Source organism: Oreochromis niloticus, linkage group LG15, assembly GCF_001858045.2.
Source record: "Oreochromis niloticus isolate F11D_XX linkage group LG15, O_niloticus_UMD_NMBU, whole genome shotgun sequence".
Classification (NCBI taxonomy): domain Eukaryota; kingdom Metazoa; phylum Chordata; class Actinopteri; order Cichliformes; family Cichlidae; genus Oreochromis; species Oreochromis niloticus.
In genome coordinates this window covers 39,303,287-39,318,263 of record NC_031980.2, presented here as the reverse complement: position 1 = coordinate 39,318,263, position 14,977 = coordinate 39,303,287, and the positions used below count along the sequence as shown (strand labels likewise).

The following is a 14,977-nucleotide window of genomic DNA, read 5'->3' as shown; positions in this document are numbered from 1 at the left end:
CCAGTCTCTGTTTTGGTTTAGGCACTAAAGCTGTTGGTTAGGTCACCTGAGCACCTGGGTCAGCTGATTTGCTGAAATTGACAAACAGGCCACCATCACATTAAAGGACCGTATGTTGTAGAGTTGTACATGCATGCAGTGCACCAATTCTTCTGCGAGCAGGAGGGGGTAACTCTTATTTAAAAAAGAAAAGGAGTCAAATTGTATAAAAGTCTATGAGAAAATGATCCTACTGCTCACTTCATTTCTGACCTCAATAAACACTTTCCTGATGAGTTTATGGCTTCAATATTTTCAGGTTTTTGAATACATGTTTATTTTTTCAATTCTATACACGTTTGATAAGTCGCTACCACACTGAGCACGCAGTGTCCCTCAGTTTCCTGAAGCATATGTCCCGAGTTTCAAAGTTCACCTTGAGGTTTCACAAACAGGACTTTCTTTCAGTCTGTGTTCAATAAACATCGCTTTAAAATATGAACACTTCATGACTGACAGTTTAACAGTAGCAGCAACACAGCCTGTAATGATATGAAGATAATGATATGAATGAAAGGCCCAAAGGTCCAGGTGCTTCTCTTTTAGATCCTAATGTCCCTCAACAAATACCAATGTTGTTCATGCAAAAAAAGCACAAAACTCTCGGTGCTCATATCCAAGAAATGCTCCGATCAATTTGATTTATTAGCTCAGTTCAATAGTTTTTGTGGCTTAAAGATTGCTCTCTGTATTGTTTGGTGAATTTAAAAGGACTCATAGATTTGCTGCTCCTTTCTCCTGTCTGTACTGCTTCCTACCCCTTATGTTAATGCCACTTTATTATAATCACAGTAACAGTAATTTCATTTTTCAGCAGTTGAAATGATAAGCTTGTTAGGTGAAGGCAACCCCATTATATTACAATGCAAGGCTTCTGTAGTTGAATGATAAACTTTAGGGGTGCAAGTTCCCTAAAATAAAAATAATAAAAACATGGGCTTTTCCAACTACTGCGGTTCTGATGTCCACTTTTCCCAGTTCTCACGTGAGTCACGTGCCTGAAAAATGTTTTCTAAATTGTGACTTCTGATTGAATATTTTGACACGCATCTGGGTGCATCGCCCCCTCCCTGCCTTAATGTTGTATGCATAGACGGTCCAAAGCAAGAAAGATGAGCTCTGACCTTTCATGTCACAGATATACCTTGATGTTCTTTACATTGCAACAATAAACAAAATATATAAATGACATTGAATTTTCAATGAACTCCAGTTCTGGGGGGTTTTAACCGTATAAACTGGACTACATTATGTGCATTTTTGCTTGATCCACGTGCTTGTATCATGACCTTACTTTAGGTCTTTTTATAAGGCACCAACTGTGACTGGTGCAGCAAACACACGAGCACCTAAGCTATCCACGCGTGTACGCAACTAAAACAAGCTGCGTGATATTTATTGTCGCTTTTCTTTCATTCTTGGCTGCCTTCCGGTAATTTTCCTGTTAAGTATCAAACAGCTTCTAAAGTAAAACAGTATTGGATACTGGCGGTGGCACTACTGCAGTCTTGCCATTTTCCTCATCAGTGCTCGTGCTGCTGGTCCAATATTCAGTCCAATACTGCAGCCTTTTTGGCAGGGAGCGCGCCTCCAAATTTACCCTCCCGCTGCGCTCGCTCCCAGTACCTTAAAAAACGCGTGCACGGCTGAAGGTCACTTAAACACAAAAGGCTTTCAGCGCTGCGGTCCAATATAGCGCATGCGCGCTGCCGGAGGACTGCTTCACAGACCGCAATATGGCGAGAATGCCTGGCAGCGGAGACACGGAGCAGGAGCAGATGAGCTGCCCCAAGAGGAGCAGGGATGAGGAGGAGGAGGATGAGGAGGAAGATGAAGATGAGATCCAGGAGGTCCAGATCACCGGGGAGGAGGAGGACGAGGAGTCCGACAGAGATGGAGTGGAGTGGGAGTCAGGGAGCACAGTGCTGGACTCCAGCGGTTCCGCCGCGCAGACACAAGCGGTCGTTATGCGGAGTATGGACCGAAGGGAGGAGGAGGAGGGGGAGGCAGACCCACTCGGCGGCAACATCCCCTCCGGGCACGAGTCTCACCCGGAGGGAGAACTTCAGCGGTCAGACCGAAACAAGCTGAGCGAGAACACCCGCCTGGCCACCAGGTACGCCGTGAGGATCTTCAGGGAGTACCTCAGCGAGAAAGCCCAAAGTCCAGACTTTGAAACTCTGGACAAGGATGCGCTCTGCGCTGTGCTGCGCTCCTTTTACGCCGAGGCGCGCTCCAAAAGTGGACAGCTGTACAGCAAGTCCTCCCTCATCAGCATCCGGAGCTCTCTCAATCGCTACCTGAACGAACCGCCCTACTGCCGCACCTTGGACCTCACCAAGGACCCAGAGCTGCGCAGCGCTAACCTGACCCTGGCCGCGGTCATACGGAGGCTGGAGGAGCAGGGTGCCGGTCCGGTGGTGCAGAAACAAGCCATCACGCGCTCGGACCTGCGGAAACTGTACGAGTCCTCTGTGTTCAACACCGACACCCCGTTTGGGCTTCTGAACAAAGTCTGGTTTGAGACCTGCATGTATTTCTGCACCAGGGGAAGAGAGAACCAGCGGGAGCTGGAGGAGGACTCGTTCGGTCTGGCCGTGGACGAGGACGGAAGAAAGTTTGTGTATTTTAAAGCTCTCGGACCATATCACAAGTCCCGCTCCGCCGCCTGGACCAAGAAGCGCCCGGACGCAGACGAGGACACGCTGCCGCGCATGTACGAGACAGGCACGGAGCAGTGTCCGTACGCCAGCTTCGTCCGGTACGTGTCCAAACGGAACCCGCTGTGCAGGGCGTTCTTCCAGCGGCCCCGGGACCACTGCTGCGCGAGCGACGTGACGTGGTACGAGAACAAAGCCATCGGGAAGAACCTGTTGGGCACGAGAATGCAGATGTTGTCGCGCGCTGCCAAGCTCTCGAAAACCTACACCAACCACTGCATCGGTGCCGTCTCCATAGCAACCCTCAACAGCATCGTGGGGGCCGCGGGCTTCAAGCCCTCGACGACGCTTTACGTTACCTCGGAAACGGTCAATGGTCACGCGCAGTCCCACCTCCAGCTCGTGATCCCGTACCTGCGCCGGGTCAGCGAAGCTGCGGATCTGAATCAGCAGCAAAGCACAGAAGCAGAGACGTTGAACACATCGCCTACATCAGCAGCAGCAGCGAGGAGGGAGAGCAACGAGGACGACCCGGGAGCTCCCTCTGCCAAGAAGCGCTGTGTGCGCCCCGGGAAGCGCGCCGAGTCGCCCGTGGAGCCGAATGAGAGAGAGTCGGTGCCTGCCACAGCCACGGAGTCCCGTCTCGCACAGTCCGGTGCCCGGTCCCCTGTGCCCACAGAGGTAACCCGGAACTTGTCGATCCGTTTTCATGTGTTGGAGCTTCAAGCCTCCCGTGTTAAACCCGACAGCCAGTCAGTCGGTACCGATGTGACGCCCATCTTTAGGAGGAGGTAGCCTGTCCTTTAGTAAGAGCGCAATAAAATATTAAACTAGTTGGTGTTTAGGCTGGGCTGTAATCTATGAACAACTTTATTTTAACTGCTTTATTAGTGGGTTAAAGTCAAATTAAAATCAACAGACGCTCAGGAAAAGCACACCTGCCTCAAAACTGTATTTGAGTAAGCTACTTTAGTAAGCACTCTGACTTTATTTCGCTTCACTGGCAAATACGACGTTATGTCTTTAAGAAGTAGATCAGTATCAGGGTGATTGGCTCCTTGTTGCAGGGACATTTGGGATCAGATCAGCCTAATAAATACATAAATAAATAAAGCTGTTGCAAACTTTTAAAAAAAGAAATAAATACAGATGCCTAACCATTACACCCTTCATTTACAAAGCAGTTCATCACTTCTGTGCTATTTTCACGTGTTTCTTGAACATCTTGAACATGACATAAAATATCTGTAATCATGTAGTTTACTTCAGTTGTGCCACGTAGTGTGAAAATCGATGCACATAAAGACCTACAAACACTAATCTGGAAGCCTAATTAAGCCTTCAGTTCTTCAGATCTAGGTTGTAATTGGATACCAAAACATTACAATTGTGCTCAGTTTTTCAGTGAAATAATGAAAGTAGAATATTAAAGTACGCTAAGCTTAAAGGACAATACCAGAGTTTGTGCACCCTTTATTCTGGATTACAAACATATAAAACCATTTCCACAACAGCAGCTCTAGTGCTTGGAACGAGGGAAAATAATTACTTTGTAGTCACAAATGTTTATCACTAAGGGCTGCTCAGAAATATGTACATGTATTTGTTTGTTTTTAAATCAGTAGTAAGTGGGTAAAAAAAGATCTGATTGTATATTTTTATATTTTTGTTACATAAGTTGCTCTGATGTAAACATAATACAGAATTACAGAATCTCACCCTGTAGGAAATTGTGTTGTCCATGTGGGCCAATCATGTGAGGAGAAGCAGTGATTTGTCTTTGGGAGTGTCCCTCTGTTGCCAAGGGTAACTATACCTGCTGATGAATTTATCCACCATGCATTGGTGCCATAGCTGCAGGGTGCAGACTGCTTGTTCGGCAGTCACAACACGCACGCACACACACACACACACACACACACACACACACACACACACACGGATTGTATAGATGTGATCATCTGTACTTGCTATACATCGTGTGAGTGCCGAGTCTCAGCTGTCTGTTTGTTTGGCCTTTTTGGTGCTTACTCTGATAGTTATTCATATGTAATTTGATGTACATTTACATACAAGCAAAGCATTAAACAAAATGTTAAAATGATGAATAAGACAGTTGAACTGTTTACACTCTGTGAGGTTGAAAAATTAAGGCAAGGGAGATGAGCCAGGAATGTGAAAGGTCAGAGTCACAGCAGAAATCCTACCCTCATCTATGGCCACAAGATATGATGAGCTTCCTCAAAATGATCTTTGGGCTCACCTTTAATGGCCGGTCGTTCAGGGGCAGCTCAGAGTAGAGAGACTCGTCCTCCACATTAAAAACTACCAGCTGAGGTGGTTTGGGGATTTGACTGAGATGCCTCTTGGATGCCATCTAGATGAGGTATTTCCCGTATGTTCTGTAAGGAGACCCTGGGAAAGACCCAGAACAGGCCAGAGAAGAGTTTTTCTACTGTCTGGCTTGGAAACACCTCAGTGTCCCCTTCAGAGAGCTGGAAGCACTGGCAGGAAGGTCTGCTTATCTCTGCTTAAACTGCTGCTTACACTCTGGCGCTGCTTTTTTCTTTAGCAGTACTGGTTGTTGATTACTTAGTAAGCTAATCCCTTACATATTCATCTGTTGCCCTTATTATAGAATTGTTCCATATTATCATAATATATAAACTGACACAGTGCTACAGCTTATGTAGCCAGTAACAGCAAGTGCTCAGGGCATATCCTCACTGCAGACGATTCACATTTATTTAGTGTTCAGTGTAGTTGAACTGACATGAACACAGTCATTTAGAGCAGAACAGGTTTGAAAAGAGCAGTTGGAACAGAATTAAAGGAAACGGTGGATCAGTCTAGAGGAGCAGAGTGAAAGCCCAGAGGACGTGTGTTCCCAGCCTGTCAGGCACTGGCCTCCTACCAGGCTGCCAATTGTTTCTTTCAGAGCTTAATGATTTGTTTCGTGCCAGACACCTGGCACTATAACGTAGCCTACAAGGCAATCAGGAATAGCTCTGACCGAGTCGTATCTGTGAGGCTGACAGGATGTCCTTGTGTTTCTGTGCTTCCTGTCAGGCTCCTGGCTTTACCTGACAGTCCCAAGTCTGCCTGGCAGGAACTGTTCTAAGTAATCAGCTCTTCTGTAAAACTGTTCAGATCAGGTTTACCAGCCTGCTTGCAGGTTTTTATACAAACATCGGTGAAAGCCAGTTTAGCTTCAAGCACAAAACATCCTTCAGGAGCTGCAGATAGATGCATTTATTATGGAGCATAACTTCACATCAAGGAGAAGAACATGACAACACGCAGAGATTTCTCTAGTTTAACCTGTATCAAAGTTTCTTAGACTCCCTCCTGACATGCTGTGAGCGCTTCACTCACTGGCTGCTTACCGGTTTGAATTCATCTTTACAAATAGTTTAACACCAATGCAAAAATACCTATAATATTTCTATTATAGAAGATGTTATTACAGTTTGTTCTTCATTTGTAAAATATGTCTCTCTGACTTATAAAACTGATCACCATCTTCACATGTTGCTCATGTGAAGATGGTCCAAATCAGGATGGCAACCAATTGCAAGTAACTGCAGCGACCAGCTGTTCACATTAAGGTTGCAGGTGCTGCACTTAGGGTTGCAGAGGTGATTGTGCAGTTCGCCTTGTTGGAAGATACCCGTCTCCAGCTGGTCCAGCTCAGTCTGCAGAGAGAGATTTGGAAATAATTGCTGCATAATTTATAAACACAGATTGCCAACATGTTGCAATCAGTCACATTTACTCTTAATACAAAACTCGTGGGTGGCGATGAAAATGAGTGTGCTGAAGGGGACAAATCTCCCCTCTTTGCTAGATTTCCCTGCCTCTCCAACAGTTTGCTTTATCCAAACTGATAGCAGGCCGACTTGTTGCTGTCTTGTTGCTGTGTTGACACCCAAATTCCTTCTGAAGATTGCAACTGACTGCGAGTGGTGACAGACCTGGTCTCAATGAGAATGATAGCGATACTGCAGTGTGTAGTGTGACTGTTCGTGTTGGGGCAAAGGACACCAGAAAGAAATGAGATCCCCAGTATGTTGAACTTTGCAATACAAGTCATTGATTAATGGAAATTCAGTGCATACATACTTGTGTCTGTGCTTTTTGGTCTCTCCCAGCTCTGAGGAGAAATAGCTGCCTTCTGCTACATGCATCACCAAATGTATTGTGATCCCGACTGTGTTAAATTGTTGTTTAAAAACACACACAGCAGTTCCATGACTTGGTGATAATTATGTTCCAATGTATTAACTTTAAAGATAACCTATGTCCATGGATGTGGAGATATTCATGGTTATATTTTATCTTGTTTTCATATACTGGCACCTTCATCACTACAGCGTGTATTTGTGTCCCAGGACAGACGTCGCAGCGGCAGCTGCAGCAGCATGTCGAGTCAGAAGCTGGCTTCTTGGTCTCCAATGTCTCCCCTGTGCACCACGGGAATCCCGGCACCAGCTCAGCTCACCAAAACCAACGCACCAGTCCACATTGATGTAGGAGGACACATGTACACCAGCAGCCTGCCCACACTCACCAGGTACCCCGAGTCAAGGTGAGGCACACATCCAAGTTTTTAAAATGCATTCCCCCCATTAAAATACACAGAATGGCTGGTGGACGTATGAGTAAACCTAACACTGTAATCCACCTCAACACCTCAATATCAAAAGCTCTTAATCAACAAATTAGTTCAACATTACTGATTATTCTTGAATTATCAAATTTAAATGCAAATTGATTATTTTTCCCTTAAGTTGGTGTTACTGGGTTCTCTGCATAGCAAAATATAGAAAGAGTTTGCTTTTCAGTTATTTGTTCAGAAAGTTTAAATCTGTGAATAGTTTAAGAGGCAGAGGTAATATACTTCCTGCTTCTTGGGAAAAAGGTGGTCGGCTGTCCACAAATGAATGAAAATGTGGGAATCCAGATATCTCAGCTCGTCAAACAGCAAAGATTTGATTAAAATAAGCCTATTCTATCCCATCTATCACTGTACACTGTTACAATAAACCTGATCATCTTTGAACCTAGTTTTTAAAATTAGCTTAGCATTTACCATTCAGTGAGCTAGGAAATGATTTAGCTGCAACATGTACATTTTAGTTTACCCATAGACGCTGAGTGTAGAAACCTGTGTCCTTCTCTTTGGGGCAGAATCGGGCGTCTGTTCGACGGCACAGAGCCCATCGTGTTGGACAGCCTGAAGCAGCACTACTTCATCGATCGGGATGGGGACATGTTCCGCTACATACTCAACTTCCTGCGAACCTCCAAGCTCCTCCTGCCTGATGACTTCAAAGTGAGTGCCTGATCAGGTACTTCCACAGTTCACCGCTGCTGCGTGACGTAAAGCAGGAAAACAAATGTCAAAAGAAAGACTTTAACCCCTGTCATAGTCTCGTGACACACGAGCCTGTCACTTACAGCACCTGAGACTTCTTTGAGTGACTCTATTGTCCTTTTCTGTATTTTCTGTCATATTCTCTCAAACATAGAGCCATAACAAATAAAAAAGTGTAAATAAATGAGTATTTTTGGCAGTTGTTCCATTAATCTTGGAAGGCAACATGTTATGGCAGCAAAATAACCCAAAACTGATTAATGCATGGAAACAAAAGGATTTATAGTAACAGTGGCTTAATATTTGCATCAGGGAAATTACCTGTTATCAACATTGTGTGACTTCAGGCGAGAATGAGGTAGCAAGTCAGAGCCAAAGACACATTCATTCTCTTCATTAATTCTTCATCACAATTATGACAACCCAAACAGAAAACTGCCTGCAGCCAGTGTGTGTAAACTTTTTCATTGGCTTGTAGGAGCTTTCAAATGAATCAGAAGGTTTTGTATGTGATTTGTTTAAAGAATAAATGAAAATGAGCGTCTTCCTTCCTCTGAGAGGCACTCGACTAAAACCTTTCCATTAGTGTGTTAGCAGCAGAGCAGCTGCTACCAAGGTTTTAGTACACCATTAGTACTAAAGTACTGAACGAGCCTTTTATATGTGTTAATGCATTTATTAAACTTTGTTTTTGGCAAGAAAATGTGGAGTTTTTTGCATTTTTTTGGGTGGGTGTTGTGTACTCATCTGCATGTGTGCATATTTGTGTGCACTGTGTGTGTTCTTTTGGCCTGTATAAGACTGCACTTATGCTTCTGAGCGTGCTTTCTTGTTTCTGCTGTGTGTTTGCAGGAGTACTCCCTGCTCTACGAAGAGGCTACTTTCTTCCAGCTGGCACCTCTAAAGACCGAGCTGGAGCGCTGGAGGGCTGAGCAAGAGCGCCGGGACGTTTCTCGAGACTGTGAGTGTGTTGTGGTCCACGTGACGCCGGAGCTCGGTGAGAGGATCAGTGTGAGCGCCTCCCGGGCATTGATGGAGGAGATTTTCCCTGAGGTGACTGATATCGTCTACAGTTCTATGAACGCCAGCTGGAACCAGGACCCCACACACGTGCTCCGCTTCCCGCTCAACGGCTACTGTCACCTCACCTCAGTTCAGGTACATAACATCCTCTGAGCCACACTGGTTTATATTCTCTCAACATGTCAGATGCTGGAGTGAGACCATTAAGTGCTTTTAAAAAGGACAGCTATATTGAAATACACATGTAGCCACTTTGCTGGGTTCACCTGCTTGTTAATACAAACCTCTAATCAGAAAATCACATCAACTCAAAGCATTTAGGTATGTAGACACAGTCAAGACAGCCTGCAGAAGTTCACAGAGTGTCAGAACGTGGCGTGGCTGTTGGTGGCAGACGGGCTGCTCAGAGTGTTCCAGAAACTGCTTATCTACTGCGATTTTCCAACCATGGTTTACATGGAACGGTTGGAAAAGTCAGTCCAGTTCTTTGAGCTAAAATGCCTTGTTAATGCCAGAGGTTTGATGAGAATGACCGCAGCTGACAGGAAGAAAACAGGGACTCGAATAACAGCTTGTTACAACCAAAGTATGCAGGAGAGTATTTCTAAATGCACAACATGTCAGACCTCGAAGCAGATGGGCTACAGGAGCAAGAGCCCACAGCTGCTACTGTCAGCTAAAAACAGGAAACTGGTGGCACAGCTCACCTAATTTAGACAACAGAAGACTGAAAAATCATCGCCTGCTCTGATGAGCCTTGATTTCTGCTGCAATGTCAGATGGAAGGGTCATTGACGTGAACATGAAAGCTTATATTCATCCTGTCATAGGTTGTTTATACACCACAGCGTCTGGGGTGTTGCTTCTGAACATGTCCATCCTTCATAAAGATGGACATGTTACATGGGACCTGGAATTTAGAAGTTCACCGTCCAGCCACCCAGTGTGAGAGAGTCAAGCTAAACAGCACCACTGTGACCCATAGCTGTGTTCAATGCAAAGTCTCAAGCTGCAGTTTAACTAAAGGAGTCAAGATGATATCTAGGACTCTAAAACGTGCCATCGCCTGTTATCTGACAGCTCCGTCTTTGGCAGGTGCCACCCTTCCACCATCCATCAAAGCCTGATGGGAGATGTGTTTTTATGTGATGTTAGCATACTCTGTGAATGCTGACAGTCGGTTTGTAACAGCGCTGTGTTGAGGCGGGTGACACATTTCATCACATGAGGTTCTGTCTGCCTTTGTCTCCTGGGGGAGATCTCAGTAAGACAGACCAGCAGCACAGAGCAGAAGCCTCCAGAGGGCAGACTGAGATAATGTCACCATGTTCACCTCAGGAGGAAAGGCTCAGAGAGGCGAACTAATGGACTCCTTCTGAAGTATTTGTGTTTCAGGCCAGATAGGCTGATGGGTTTTTCTGAGACAAGATGGAGAGTGACCCTGGGTCCTGGGGCCTCTGGCTTACGTATTGTTAGCAACACATTTAAACACAAACACAAAAGAAGTGCAGAGAATAACCGTAAATCAGAAAGACACACAAATTTGGCTGCTTGCTTTCCTTTGATAGTCATACTTACTGTACACAAAAACATCAGTTTTTTGTCAAATACTCTTTCTAAACAAAATGCAATGATTTGACCATTTCATAACAAGTCAGGGGGAAAAGAACAAAAACAGAGGACAGAAAATACATTTTTCATGGGAGGTTTATAAAGTATAGTTAGCCATCATGACTGACCTAAAAACAGTTGGATTGAGGTACTATAGTACTATGGTAAAGGCCTAACAATAATAGAGCAAAAACCCTAACAACTGGATGACCCCGTATGAGCAAGCGCTTTGGGACAGTGGGAAGGATGAAGTTCTCTGGAACAGCCACGCTGAGGGAGGGGCAGCCATCTCCAGAAACTGGTTGAGTGTATTGAAGAGAGCCAGACTTTAAAAACAACTAATAATTAAATGCAATGTTGGTTATAAATATATAGAGAGTAAATCCAAACTGGGAGTTGGTACTACAGGAAAGAAGGATTTTAAATTCAATTCTGGATTTACCATTGTGTAAAGAATAGTGGCTCCAGCACAGAGCCCTGTGGAACTCCATAATTAACCTTAGTGTGTGAAGGAGACTCCCCATTTACATGAACTAATCTGAGTTTATTAGATATTATTTAAACCCCTGTAGAGCTGTGCTGTTAATACTACTAGTGTGTTCTGATATCTATAGTAAATTACTGTGATTATCATAATTAGGGTTGACGCACTAATTAATAGCTGGACTTCACCCCAGCCCACAGAAAAGATTTCCTCCACAGGAATGCATCTTTCAGTGGCAGCAAGCATCTATAATCCAGTGGGCTGTTTATCCCTTTTTACCTACTTTTCCACAGAGACTTGATACTTTGATTAAATACTGACTATATGTACAATATCTAACAAACTGCCCAGGGAAATCAGGTCAGATGAGTTGAAGGCAGCTTACACTGCTTCTTAAGCCATACTTTATTGCGGAGGCTTTAATTTCAGAGTCTATTTCTAAACTGTTTAAATGCCATTATATAGTGGGGGTGGTTATTATGTGCTCTAGTGCGTAAGTGTAGTATTGATACCAGGGAGTATTTGGTAAAGGTGTGATAAAGTTATTGGTATGCATGATGATGAAAATTAGTGCAGTTTTTAATGCATGCACTTCGCAGGTTCAACTCTTGAGGTGTGGCGAACACCCAGGTGGAAGCGGCATCAAATGCTGAACAAGTCCCACCTTTCTTCAGTATTCCCGACTCCAGCGAGACATTAGAGATCACGTCTAAATGTTTTGTTCTCATTCTTGTGTTGCTGTTATTTGGCTTATGTCTGACTACAGGTGCTGGAACGACTACAGCAAAAAGGTTTCTTCATCACAGGGTCGTGTGGCGGCGGAGTGGATTCCTCCCTGTTTAGTGAATACGTTCTGCGAAGGGAGATCCAAGGCAGACGCCCCCTGATCCTCAAAGCAATAAAACAGGAACTCCTGCATTAAATCCAGAAGACCTGAGTGCACATCTGTTCTGTGCAAGTACGTGGACAGAATTTGTCACATGACACAGACTCTCTCACTCTGCAGCAAAAAAGTGAGTGACCCCAAAGGACGTGCGAAATGTGGTCTAATCCTCAAATATGAAACGTAAGGTAGTACCTGAATTAAAAGACAACACAGCCATCCTTTCGCCAATTTATTTCATCACATTGATGCAAGATTCTATATTTTTTCCTTCCTGTGATTCCCAAAATTGTCAATATTAACTTTAAAGTTAGAGAGATAGTCTATGTCACACTACCAGAGTATAAACAGTTTGGCAAATCCAGCCATTACTGTAAATAAAGATTTTTCAAAAGATACATTTTTTTAATAACTTCTTGTGATGAGATAAAAACATGTAAGAGATTTTGTTTAGATTTGTTGGAAATCAAAAACTAGAATCTCGTCTTTAAAGGTATTCAGATCCGTAACTCTGCTTTGTAAATGCACCTTTGGCAGCAGTGACAGCCTCAGGTCTTCCTGTCTGTAGTTCTACACTCACACGTGTGTTACATGTCTGAGAGCTAACCAATGCTCATTTTCTCCTTTAACGCACACATATCTAATCATGAGGGCATCACATCAAATCTGTACACAAACATTTGCATTTCAGATGTGAGTCAGTGGCCCACAGATCATCAGAAACCGTTTTCCACAGGCGATGCTGGTTTCTGTGCTTTCAACTTATCCACGGTTGCATTGAACATACAGTGTGTAAATATGAAGCCTTGCCTGCATGAACCTTTACATTGAGCTTTAATACTTGCGAAGACCATCAGTTACTTTTACCTGATGCAAGTGTGACAGGTTTATTTTTGGTACAGCAAAAAAAAAAAACATGTAACAAACCGAGCTTTTCAGTTATTTTTTTAAGCCTTAATTTTATTTATGGCATGCAACATTTTTACTGTAGAAGCACAATTTTTCTCCTCATTCTTTGAGAACTTACAAGACTCTACAAAAAAAAGAGAAATGAATGTATTTTGTATTTGGTTTTTCAAACGTGTTTTGAGGGACAAGGAATCAATCCCACATGGTATATTCATATGTCATCTTTTGTTCTGCATAATTACTGTAAGATAATTTTATGAATGAAGAACTGAGGCTCTTTAAAAGGCTAAATGCACAAATCTGTCATGAATTTTATTTTGAAAAGGTAAAACTTTGATTCTTCATTTGTAAGTGGCATTGTGCACTTTGGACAGTTCAGCCATTTGGAAAATGTGCTTGTCTGACATTAAGAGGACAGATCGACCTCATATTCATGTAAAAAACTGAACAAATGTTGAACAGAAAACCGCCCACCACTGTGGAGATGCGGTTAACCAACACGAGTAGCCATCAATCAGATCACAACAAGAAAACAAAGGAGCACATTTTCCAAAATGCTGAACTAATCATGTAAAATTATTAGGAAAACTGGTTTGATGCTGCTTTTTGTCACTTTCATGATGACGCTGCAGTACACAGAGGCTTTACGTCAAACAATTACAACAATTATGTAAGAAACCACAAAATGCTTGAGAGGAGCTGATTCAATAAAAGACATTTGGCACATTACCACAGATACATGTTACTCTGTTACCTGCTGTGCTTTTAACTATAACAGTGTCTGATGTTGGGAATGTTTAGGTTCAAGTTCAGCTAAACCAGAGTTAACTGAACCCAACACTGCATGTGAGTGTAAATGACATCCTTAAACATTTGTCCACAGCTATAATCAGTGTCTCCATAATCGACTGCAGTGTTGATCTGTCACTTAGACTGGAGCTGTGGTCATGGGCACGTAGAGTTTGATGGCCTTCAACTAATATTACTGAGAGAAAAAGTCGAAACAGAACTAAAAACAAAGCAGTGGGATTTAAATGTGTCATTCTTCATTTTCAGACATGTTTATAATCCTACATGTCTTTTCTTATTAGTAGCAGCATAGAACTGAAATGGAGTAAGAAGTGTCAGAAGGAAAACTATAAAAGAATCGACCTCAACAAGGAAAAGGAGCAAAGAAAACCCTGTTAGGCTGCTGATGGTCAGAGATGTGAGTCCAGGTTTACGTGAACCAAAGAACATTTTCACATTTCTACTTCGCATAGTGTTCCTCTGTGCTCAACATGTACAAAGAGCTCGGCTTGAAGTTTCAAAAACAGAACTTTGTGAGCCAGTAGGTGACGCTCGCGTGGTAAAATTCATCTTTTATAGAGTCTTTTGTTGACTTACTGCGGAGGCTGCAGTTAAATATTGACAAGTCACTAGCTAATGTTTCTGAGTCTAATGGAGATTCGATTCTACATAAACTTGTATTCAGTGACTGAGCATATAAAGTCATTAGGAGAGAGTAAATAGCAGGAAGTCAGAAATTATTTTCCAAGAAAGCTCAGATTTTTGGCATTTTACTTAATTTTCTGAAGTTTGTAAGACTAGAAATCTCAGGTTTGTGGGCGTTTCCAGCAGGCTGCTGTTTCTTCATACTAGCTGAAAACATCTTGCTAAGCTTATTTAAGATTCTTCCCTGGCTGTTGGTGTGGATGCAAGCGACAGGCCAGAACTGTACCGCATCACAGAGTTCAACTACTTTGGCTCAGCATGCTGTGCTTAATTACTTACAGCACTGAGCTATCAGACTGACAGCATCATGCCAACAGCCCATATTACAAATCAAGTCTTACTACATTTACCCTCACATGGGTAATCAAGCAGTCACACAGCTGCTACTCAGGTAAACTCAGGGTTTCCCAGTTTAGCCAAGTTCATGGGCAGGTATCCTGACAGTAGATCGTATATTTTACACACTATGAGAAAAATCATATCATGTTCTCACAACT

At 43.3% G+C, this 14,977-nt stretch overlaps 1 protein-coding gene and 1 long non-coding RNA gene across 4 annotated transcripts; one reads left to right on the top strand and one right to left on the bottom strand.

Moving 5' to 3' along the window:
• Positions 1–50: 50 nt before the first annotated feature.
• Positions 51–13,552, top strand: LOC100693637 (BTB/POZ domain-containing protein KCTD1). Of its 3 annotated transcripts, none has more exons than XM_013275922.3 (5): positions 55–3,380; positions 7,091–7,287; positions 7,890–8,034; positions 8,929–9,234; positions 11,961–13,552. In XM_013275922.3, the coding sequence occupies exons 1-5, from the start codon at positions 1,776–1,778 to the stop codon at positions 12,114–12,116; spliced, it is 2,409 nt and encodes an 802-aa protein (XP_013131376.1). In that variant the 5' UTR covers positions 55–1,775; the 3' UTR covers positions 12,117–13,552. The 3 variants fall into 3 exon arrangements, with proteins under 3 accessions (XP_019201028.1, XP_013131376.1, XP_005457341.1); XM_005457284.4 differs by having other exon boundaries at positions 3,155–3,380; positions 7,096–7,287; XM_019345483.2 differs by lacking the exon at positions 11,961–13,552 and having other exon boundaries at positions 51–3,380; positions 7,890–8,050; positions 8,929–9,008.
• LOC112842422 (uncharacterized) lies at positions 6,075–8,038 on the bottom strand. Its single transcript, XR_003214180.1, has 2 exons — positions 7,844–8,038; positions 6,075–6,394 (listed from the first exon to the last, which is right to left on the bottom strand). It is a non-coding gene; the product is annotated as an uncharacterized LOC112842422 (long non-coding RNA).
• Positions 13,553–14,977: the final 1,425 nt, after the last annotated feature.